A 10131-nucleotide genomic window follows, 5' to 3' on the forward strand; every position below is an offset into this window, starting at 1 on the left:
CACATTCTCAGAAGCCAAATAGACTCAGCTAAAATCCAACATTGTGATTTGGATCAAAACAAACATTCATTCATTACTGCAGGAATGTGAGTTAAAATTCATTCATAAAAGAGGAACCTGAAAGTGCAAACACTAAAACATAAACACCTTTCAGGAAGGTTTTGGCCTTTGGGAGCTATGTGATGGTTTTCAGAGAACGAGGCGTGTTACAAGACCAGCTGTGACGAGCCTGTGTGGTGCTAATAAGGTTTCATGGACAGATTGCTGAGATGATATCATAGCTGACAAACTGCTCAGTGACTGGTGTTAACACAGAGCTGTGATTTAACCTGTTAGTGAGCGGCTGAGGTCGGAGCAGCACTGACGACGCACAAACAGACACGGTGAACGAGCTTTGTAAGATGCGTCTGTGTTGTGAGTGCGTGCTGGGTGGGGGGCTGACCTCAAACAAAGCCAGCACAGGCTACAATTCTTTTTCTGTGGGGGCGAAAAAACACACAAATGGCTCAAAGGACAGTGAGCGGAGCTGACCTTTGTCTGCTCTGTTATGTGTATATTTGTGAGTGTCAACATGCACACACACCACCCACTGACATTCACAACTCGCTGTGTCCTATTCCCCCATAGACAGAGTAAAGAGCAGGAGCAGGCGTACAGACAGCAAGGCAAAGAGAGATTATAGAGATAAAACAATAACCAGTGCAGAGATAGTCCTGAAACTAAAAGTATTTTAGACCTTAAGAAGTTCTCCTGTGGTCCCTGACAAACCAAAGGGTCAGAAATTAGTTTTGTGCAGGAATCCTCCTCCCAGCAGAGTGTTAGATTTTGTATAAAATGCTGGTGGTGAAGTTAAAACTAAAACAAGGTGCTGCTGCACTGCTCCTGGCTGTGGGCTGCAGGTACTGCTGAGTGATGAGCTGGCTGAGGTAGAGCAGTATCTGGCTGTCATCCTCACCCAGCCCCAGCTGCTCCTGCAGGAAGCAGCGGCGTCGGCCCTCCACGGCCTCGGGCCCCTCTGAAGAGCTGACCGGTAGGTGGAGGTGGTGGGTGAAGGTAAACAGGAAGGCCCTGGCTGCCAGGCGACAGAGCGTGCCCTGAATGTGAAGGAAATAGGTGGAACCACGGCGAATGTAGGTGCGGTGGTCAGCGACGTTGGCAAGTAGCTGGCCACGATACGGCTGGCATCGTAGGGTCCTCTGGTCGACATCCAGGATGGAGATGTAGCGACTGTAGCGGGATAGGGAGTAAAGCATGCTGGCACCCAGAGGGGACGTCACTCTGGGGGGGAAGAAAGGCAGACAGTGCCATGGGAGACCGCTGTGTTAGAGAGGTGCTGATTCAACTGTATGAACATAAGTTTGTGCTCCTGGTGCATTGTTTTGTGTTATATGGATGTGTTTCTAGTATTTTGTCCACACCATTTACTTATATCAGTGAGGCTAAACTAAGTGACAGGTACACCTCTGTGTATAGTGCTCAGGTGATCACAAGTTGATACAAACTACATGGAGGAAAGCATCATTTTCAAACATCACATTCATGGAGACTCAGGGGTTCTGTGAGCACCGAGTTCAGGGTTTTACTAAATCTATTTTATTGACATCATCTGTCTTCTCTTTGCTCATTCTGCTACAAATCTTTCCTGAGTGTTGGCTAAATGCCTAAAATGAAGATGCAAACTGGAGCTTCTCCACTCCATCCATACCTTTGCAATCCAATGAGTTTCCACCTCTGCAGGTCAGCAAGGGTGACAGGGCAGGACAGCCAGGTTTGAACCCTCTCTCCACACCTGCCAGGACCTGGCACAAAGAGGGCCAGGGCAGCAACCAGTCGGCGGACTCTCCCCTCATCAACCCCGAGCACCACTAGAGTTCTGCCGCTCAGCAGGCACCACAGAGCTTGCATGGCAAATGGGTATTGTCTCACAAACTTCAGGGCTCCTTGTCCAGCCTTCTTCCTATGACGGAGGGTCACCACCCCCCCGTAGCCGAGAGGTGATGCAGCCCGATCAGATCCTGTAGAGGCACTGATGGTGCAATCTGACCCATCCTCCACTGATATACAGGAGACTGCATCCCCCAGCAGCCCCACAGGCAGCACCAGCCCAGTTGCAGGGCTCTCTGAGCATGGAGAACCCACAGCATAGTCATCCTGGATTGGAAGAAGGGCATGGGGCTCCTGGTTGACCACCAGGGTTTGAAAGGGTCCTGGCTGAGAGCTTTGTCCCAGATTGGGCACTGCCTCTGGGGAAGAAGCCTCATAAAAGAAACCCTCCTGGGACATACAGCATGCTGTGTCTATTGGAACCAGCAAGTCAGAATCCATCTCACAAGCCCCGTCAGTTACTCCTTCACAATCATCCTCCCTGCTGGCCTCCAGCTCAGACACCACCTCCAGCAAAGACACAGGTGTCTGGTCTCCCCCGTTGTCACCGTCATCCTCCCCTCCAGTGGTCTCCAGCTCTTCACTGCTGCTCTCCCTCTCCAGGTCAGTGTTATGGTCAGAGGTCAGGTCAGAATCTGACTTCAAACCAGTCACACACTGCTGCATCTGTGCCTGAGCCATCTCGCTCTTATCGCTGCTAAAGCTTCCTTTGGTCTCCTCTGAGCTCTCCTGGGTCCCCAGAGTCTGGTCTGAGGGGGAGGACTCCAGGTGGTGCTCCCCAAGCCCAAGCTCACTCTCATGAATAGAGGCTGGGTCTAGAGGATCTGGAGGCTCTAGCGCCTCTAGCTCTAGAGGTTCTGGTCCTAGGACAATAGGAGGCGGATTTAAGCGTGTATAGTTGTCTGCAGCATGGTTCACAGCACAGAATGGTCTCAGTGGTCCCCCTTCTTCCTCCTCATCACCTAGGTCCTCCTCAAACAGGAAGTTGGTAACTTTCATCTTCCTGCGCAGAGCCCTGTCTAGACGTCGTGTGTGCAGATAACACCGGTCACCTCGGAAACTCCTCTCCGTCTCCTTCAGGAGCTCCACAGTGGCCTCGTAGAAGGTCTCGTCACACAGCTCCTGGAGGCTCTTCAGGCGCTTGTCAAAGCACTTGGCAGACTTAGCTTTGATCAGCTGTGGCGTGTAGGACACCCTGCGTTTAGTGCCCTCATCTTCCTCCTCCTCCATTTCATCACCTCCTTCATCATCAATCTTACCCTGCCCTCCCTCTCCTTTCCCCCCTTGTTCAGTGTAACTGAAGGGGGTGGCAAGCTTGGCGTATCTCTCCAACAGCTCCTCACACTCGCTCAAGCACTCGGTCATGCATTTCTGGCAAGTGGCAGCATGAGGATCCCGGCGTGGACGGTGATGGTAGGAGCTGATCTGTCTCAGCAGGTCTCTGTGTTCATAAATGCTCTTTTCCACATTTGCAAGCTCATTGGCCTTCTCTACAGCATAAGCAGAGTACATGCGCTGAAGCCCCGCCTCTCTCTGCCGGCCCTCCTCCCTCTGCAGCACAGAGTGAGTGTACCTGAGGGGTACAAGGCAAAGTTCATACAGGAAAACACAATTTATGTCAAGAAGAGCATCAAAGTGAGAGTGAGAAACACAAGAAACACTGAAAACCTGCAGCCTCTGACATCATGAACTATCAAGGCTGGGGGTCATAAGCCACTTATTCATTTGCCCTAAGAACATCTGTCTCCATCATCAGGTCACACTGTTTTGGTTTATGTCCAAATAATCAATCTGGGGAACACACGCACATCTTCCCAGGTAACAAAAATTCTCTCATCACTCTCGACTGCTTCCTTTTAAAAGCTCCTTCTCTATTGTACCACTACTGTACCTTCTTCATCAGGTACAGAGGCTTCAAATTAACTCATGTCAGGAACAGTCAAATTCAACCAGAGAATTAATACACATTTCCAAGCAGGACTTAATAAAATGTGTCAAATTATCCTGAATGCCAGCATTAGGTACGCAATTCAAGAGCAATACATCAACAAAATATTATATAAATACACAAAAACATTACAACCTGTTGGTAGTATTTTCAATTTTCCAAATAATTTGATGCCTCTGTACATGATGATGAGCCAGTGTGAGTCAAAGTGGTGTACTTTGTCTAGATGTAACTAAGATTTTTAAAAGTAAGTCCCTGTGGAACACATTATGACCAAACCGCCCTCAGCTATACTCTGTATTTTGTGCTAATTAGCAAACATGCTAACATGACAGTGAAACTAAGAGACACTACACCATTAGCACTGTTACTGTAAGAATGTTAGCACTTAGCTCCAACTTTGCCAAAGTAAAACCTCATAGAGATGCTACCGTGACTGTAGATGCTATGTCTTGTTGAACTGGATGGCACGAGGCAAATTCTCCAAAGTCAAGAAGCTCCGAGTCTGACTGACTCATGAACTGTGCACCATCATATTACAATATCGACTGAGGGGAGTCCTGAGTTATTAGGTTTAGAAATACATTTTAGAAAACTGAGAGTGATCATGTGTCAAAATTTAATTTAAGAACTTTATTATTTTGGTTTATAATGTGCTCACGTGCTGTGTATTCCTAAATGAAATTATGTTTAACACAAACTAATTAACACTAAGAAACACTGGAGTCTGTATAATAATAATACACTGGTATTATTCCAGTGTAGGAGCAATGGTTGGTCTCTGGGTGTCTGGCAGCTTATAGATGCCATGTATAGTCTAATGGGAACTTCCCAGAGGACAGCAGGGTTGAGGTGTCTATAAGGAGCCAAGAGCACATTTTTCCTACTGTTTACCTAAATTGATTACAGAAAAGGCTTCATAATGAAATATCATATTTGTATAAAGATCTGGATTTAACCCCTTGTGTGAGACAGCAGGTAAAGGGTTGCACTGAAGGTCTTACTCCAAATCCTGAAGCTTCCTCTGGAGCTCCTTGGCAAAAGCCCTCCTGTTCCCAGCCTTCAGACACTCAGAGGCCTGCGAGAAGCGGAGGGACAGCTCCTGAAACTGCAGCATGATTTTCTTCTCATCTGCTGAGACATAGGCCATGCAGAATGGTCGCACAAAGCCCCTCGCCTCCAGGTCGTAAAGTGTAAGGTGATGGACATAGGCGAACGCCCCCTCCTTTGAGTCACCCAGCACCACCCTCGAGTCCTCCACAAAGCTGAGCCTCGGGTATCCACTGCCAGGTGGATGCCCCACAAAGGAGGCCTGGTAGTCCACCGACATGATGCGCAGGGAGAAGTAGTTGAGGTCGAAGGTGCCACAGACTTTGGGGTTATCAGGGATGGTGAGGAGAGGCTGAGGGCCCACCTGCTCAGAGAACTCAGAGATGAGGATGAAGTCTTTGGTGAACTTGGCATAGGAGGTTTTGGCCCAGGGGTTGGAGTCAGCCAGTGGATGGAGAGGGATGGAGAACTCCTCGGGGAGCGCCAACGAGTCAGAATTTGTCTGGCTATACTCATCCTCTTTAGTGAAAGCCACCACGTCAGGCGAGCCTATCATAGTGTTGTCGTCAACCAAGGCATAAGAAACACACAGTGCAGCACCATTCACGGTCATAAACTGTAAAGTACTGTCAGAATGACCATTCTGCTCTCACACTGTCCAGGCAGTGCCTTAGTTAGTGAGGTTAAAGGACTGTGGAGCCCAGAGAGGGAGAGGAAAAACAGAAAAATACAACTGCTCTATAATTTAAAAGGGGGCCTCAGAACAGAGTGGGCCCAAAAACCAGCTGTGCCCCTGCAGGAGCCAGTCCCCACCACATGGGTTTTGATCAAATTAAATAAAATATTAAATAAAACACCTCAGTGGAAATACAAGTCTGACTCTTTGCTAACAAAAGCAATTATCTTGCGCCAGTCACTGGGTCCGTGGAGGCAACAGACCATTCATGTTGTACAGAGAGAAAATATCACGCAGCTTCTCGACTCCTCCTCCTTCTCATGTCTCCGTACGTCGTGTCCATCACGTTTCTATGTTCTGGGCTGATATGCAGGACGACAAAAACAACGATGACAGACGAAAGCGCTCGGACTAATGCTCGTATCCAGAGAGAGACGCCATGTTTACCCAGCTGGTTGTAGTCTTGTCATGTGACCAATGCGCCAGCCCCTCCGGAGGAAATAGACCCACGAACAGAAACTCCACATATTTTGTCCATGATGTCTATAATTTGAAATGATCAAAAAGTTTCATTAGCCCTCAAAGTCACGAATTCGTGGTCATATTTACATTTCAGGGGATAGTTGTCACACAAGTGTTTATGTTTGCAGCAGAGCTAGATTTAAAAAATAGAATCGGTTCCTCATTCCAAACGACTCGGACGTTATTTCCCGGATTTGGGGTTTGTTGTTGACTGTTACATTTACAGCACTAATATTGGTGCTATTTATGGTTAGTTTTTGGTTGTATGTCGTGTATTTTGTCTTTTAAAATCTTGGGACTATGTTGGAAGTTGTTTTCAGTGTAACACGTTATCCCGGATTTATCTGAGCATTTGAATATATACTGAAAGTTCTCAATAAATCAAAAACAGTTTATAAACTCAAAGATCTCTGGCTAAAACACCTGTCTCAGATTATTGGCTCTGGTTCACCTGTACTTAGCCCAGTTATTGTGCCAGACTTTAGGTTACAGCTTCCTAAAATATGATAAACTACAACACAAAGGCGTTTTCATATTTCTGTCCTTGCGCCCTTCTTCTCAATACAGAAATTCTGTCTTACAATTCTTTTCAAAGGAAACTGTTTGCTTGTTACGAACAAAGTATTTGCATTTCCCTGTTGCTCCGAAAGCCAAAGAGCTTCATTTTAAAACCTTGAATGGTATATATCATCCAGTGCTTTGTTGAGACATCGATTTGGTATTGAATCCAATAACTGTGTATTTTGTGACGGAGATGAAAATGCAGAACATCTTTTTTTTTCCAATGTACGTTTGTGAAGAACTTCTGGCATGAGATTTTTGTTTGGCTCCAATCAAAGATTCACCTCCTAAATGACTTCACCCAAAAAGACATTATTTATGGACTCCTGATGGACAATGCCAACGCTGACTTTCTGATCAACAACATCATCATTTTTGGGAAATTTCATATACATAAAGCTAAGTATATGAAAATTGTACCTCGTTTCTGTATATTTCTCAATGAGTTTCTTGTTTTTGTCAAAGCCCTAAGTCTAATGAAAACCAAAAACGCTAATACCAAAGCCCTAATTTTTTTAACATGACTTTTCACTTTTAATTTAATTTTATTTATTATTATCTATTATTATTATTATTATTTTGAAATATAGGCTACTGAGTCGAAGAACACTGTTTAAAATGTAAAATGTAAGGTTCCTCAAGATTTCCAAAACGCCAAATTCCCAGAAATATTAAAACAGCATAATGCAAATTCAAATATAGGATGGATTTTCTGCTTAATGTTGATATAATATGACATTATTTTTATCAATATTATCAGAATGGAAAATGTATTAATAGTGATACTATAATAATACATTATATTGATATATACATGTCACTTTGAATGATCTCTTTTTATTATTATTATAAATATATTTTATTTAGGCTTTTAGAACGCTCAAGGATTTTACGACATTATTACGACCTTCATACGGCAGCGTTTGACCGGCGAGCGCGGAATTTGTAAACACAGCTCCCGGTCACATTGTAAAGATTGATGTAGCTCTTTGAGAAGTTTTAATAATCAGTTTTTCGTGGCTTAGCATTATTTTACACCATCTAATTTGCCCGCTGTGAAGTTAGTCGACCGCTTTTAGCCCTTTTCAAAAGTTTTAAATGGTGGATATTGTAGCTTTAGTTAGCTATCTCAGCTAACATGCTAACACAGTGGAGAGCCAGCAGAAGTGGGTCTGCCCGGAGGACCGGCTACCTCGCGTGAGGGCGGCCAGGCATGTTAGTAGTGCGCCTCATCGGGGGATCCTTGCCTCGATCGGGACTACAGCAGCGGGGTTTCTGTGCGGCGCTGAGTGTCCGGTGTCCGGAGGCACCGCGGCAGGAAGACATGATCCGGAACCGGGCTCAGATTAAGCGGGTCCTCTGCGTAGCCGAGAAGAACGATGCAGCCAAAGGCATCTCAGGGATCATGTCCAACGGCAGAGCCCGGAGGGTTAGTCATGGCACTCCAGTTAATCTCCAGCAGATAATGTTATTAGTGGCTATTAGTGTTATTATTAGCTGGGTCGACGGAAGGATTTTCATCTTATCTCTGTTTTCAGTTTTGTAAATTACATAAAATATCTTTGTTATTTTGACTGTTTCTCAGACGAAACAAGCAATATGAATCTCAGAATCGGCTTTATGTGTGTCGGACACACGAGGAATTTGACTCTGGTACATCGGCTCTCAATGTGTATGTTCATATCCAAAGGGCAAGTAAACAGTAAACCAACATAAGGCTAGTACAACAAAATGTTCCTGGAGTAACAAGTAGCTACCATGGAATAAACAGTACATCTCTGATGGCAGACGAATTGTGTCAGGACATGTTATCACCAAACACCTTCTATCCTTAGACCCAAGATTATGTAATATAATCAAAACACAAACTCTTGGAAGGGAACAGCAACAAGAACACCTGAAAACATCACACAAGCCAACACACCTGCACACAATCTACAGCCACAAATTCCCTAGATTTTTGTATTTCTTGTTGGTTACTCCAGAACTGACTGTCTTCTTTTCCATTTCAGAGAGAGGGAATGTCAAAGTTCAATAAAATCTATGAGTATGAATACAATCTCTTTGGCCAGGTAAGTGGATGCACTGAACAATTGATATACAATATACACATGTGCGCTTGTATGTCTATTCAGTCATGTTGTCTCTGCTCCAGAATGTGACAGTAACAATGACGTCAGTGTCCGGCCATTTACTGGCGCTGGAGTTTAAAGCACCATTTCAGAAATGGTAAGTTAGTTAATGGTAAGTTAAACATTTTGTTCATACATTCAGCCTCACACTGTTTCATAACAGCTGATTGCATTTGTGTGTGTTCTCTCACAGGCACAGTTGCAATCCCGTGTTGTTATTTGATGCTGAGGTAGCGAAGTACTGTCCAGACAACATGGTACAAATCAAGGTGTGCTCATTGACCATCGTGCTTGTGTGTCAGTTAACTTGTGGGATCTATCACTGTTCGGCAACATTGTCTTTGCAATAATGTTGAATTGTTATTAATCGGAGTAGCCAGGATCATTTTAAAGCCTAGACCAGGATTTGCTCAGAACCCACTTTCATTTTTTTTTCCTCAAATAAAAACATGATTTGGTATGTGTATAAAACTGGGACAAACTACACCAGTAGGCCCTGATGAAGTCTTTTCATCTCTTGGTAGTAGGAAGTCACCACTTCTCTTCTTCTTTTCTCACTTTGTCTTCATCTTTTCCTTTAGAGGACACTAGAGAAAGAGGCGAGGCAGTGCCAGGCATTAGTCATCTGGACTGATTGTGACAGAGAGGGAGAAAACATTGGCTTTGAAATCATAGATGTCTGCAAAGCAGGTACGATATATATACAGTCAGGGAAAAATGATTTGAACCCCAGCTGATTTTGTAAGTTTGCCCAATAACAAAGAAATGATCAGTCTACAATTTCAATGGTAGGTTCATTTGAACAGTGAGAGACACAACAATAACAAAAAAATCCAGAAAAATGCATTACAAAAAAAGTTATAAAGTAATTTGCATTTTCATGAATGAAATAAGTATTTGATCCCCTATCAGTCAGCAAGATCTCTGGCTCCCAGGTGTATTTTATACAGGTAACGAGCTGACATTGGGAGCCCTCTCAGCTCGTTACCTGTATAAAAGAGACCTGTCCACAGAAGCAATCAATCAATCCAGATTCCAAACTCTTCACCACGACCAAAGAACTTTCCAAGGATGTCAGGGACAAGATTGTGGACCTACACAAGGCTGGAATGGGCTACAAGACCATCGCCAAGCACCTGGGTGAGAAGGTGACAACAGTTGGTGCGATTATTCGCAACTGGAAGAAACATAAATTAACTGCCATTCTCCCTTGGTCTGGAGCTCCATGCAAGATCTCACCTCGTGGAGTTTCAATCATAATGAGAACGGTGTGGAATCAGCCCAGAACTACTCAGGAGGAACTTGTCAATGATCTCAAGGCAGCTGGGACCATAGTCACCAAAAAAACTGTTGGTAAC

The 10131-nt window shown here is 44.6% G+C and overlaps 2 protein-coding genes across 3 annotated transcripts in view; one reads left to right on the top strand and one right to left on the bottom strand.

Annotated features, from left to right (window-relative positions):
• Positions 1 to 6: 6 nt before the first annotated feature.
• On the bottom strand, positions 7 to 6027 carry smcr8a (Smith-Magenis syndrome chromosome region, candidate 8a). Its single transcript, XM_020587836.1, has 3 exons — positions 4837 to 6027; positions 1706 to 3457; positions 7 to 1278 (listed from the first exon to the last, which is right to left on the bottom strand). The coding sequence occupies exons 1-3, from the start codon at positions 5493 to 5495 to the stop codon at positions 819 to 821; spliced, it is 2871 nt and encodes a 956-aa protein (XP_020443492.1). The 5' UTR covers positions 5496 to 6027; the 3' UTR covers positions 7 to 818.
• A 66-nt stretch (positions 6028 to 6093) lies between these two features.
• Positions 6094 to 10131, top strand: part of top3a (DNA topoisomerase III alpha) — a 16526-nt gene continuing 12488 nt past the window's right edge. Inside the window, exons 1-5 of one of the 2 annotated variants that reach the window (XM_020587834.1) lie at positions 6094 to 6279; positions 8654 to 8713; positions 8797 to 8870; positions 8967 to 9042; positions 9355 to 9463. In XM_020587834.1, the coding sequence (XP_020443490.1) occupies positions 6199 to 6279; positions 8654 to 8713; positions 8797 to 8870; positions 8967 to 9042; positions 9355 to 9463 (400 nt within the window). In that variant the 5' untranslated portion in view covers positions 6094 to 6198. Of the gene's footprint in view, positions 6280 to 7534; positions 8071 to 8653; positions 8714 to 8796; positions 8871 to 8966; positions 9043 to 9354; positions 9464 to 10131 lie in introns of those variants that run through there. The other variant, XM_020587833.1, reaches the window with a different exon arrangement.

Source organism: Monopterus albus, unplaced genomic scaffold, assembly GCF_001952655.1.
Source record: "Monopterus albus unplaced genomic scaffold, M_albus_1.0 scaffold483.1, whole genome shotgun sequence".
Classification (NCBI taxonomy): domain Eukaryota; kingdom Metazoa; phylum Chordata; class Actinopteri; order Synbranchiformes; family Synbranchidae; genus Monopterus; species Monopterus albus.

Excerpts from the sequence above, each read along its gene's own strand:
- smcr8a (XM_020587836.1), bottom strand. The coding sequence starts at position 5,495 with ATGACCGTGAATGGTGCTGCACTGTGTGTTTCTTATGCCTTGGTTGAC. Across the intron at positions 3,458-4,836 it reads AGGAAGCTTCAGGATTTGGA|GTACACTCACTCTGTGCTGC; the intron begins GTAAGACCTTCA and ends TGTACCCCTCAG. Across the intron at positions 1,279-1,705 it reads AAACTCATTGGATTGCAAAG|AGTGACGTCCCCTCTGGGTG; the intron begins GTATGGATGGAG and ends CTTCCCCCCCAG.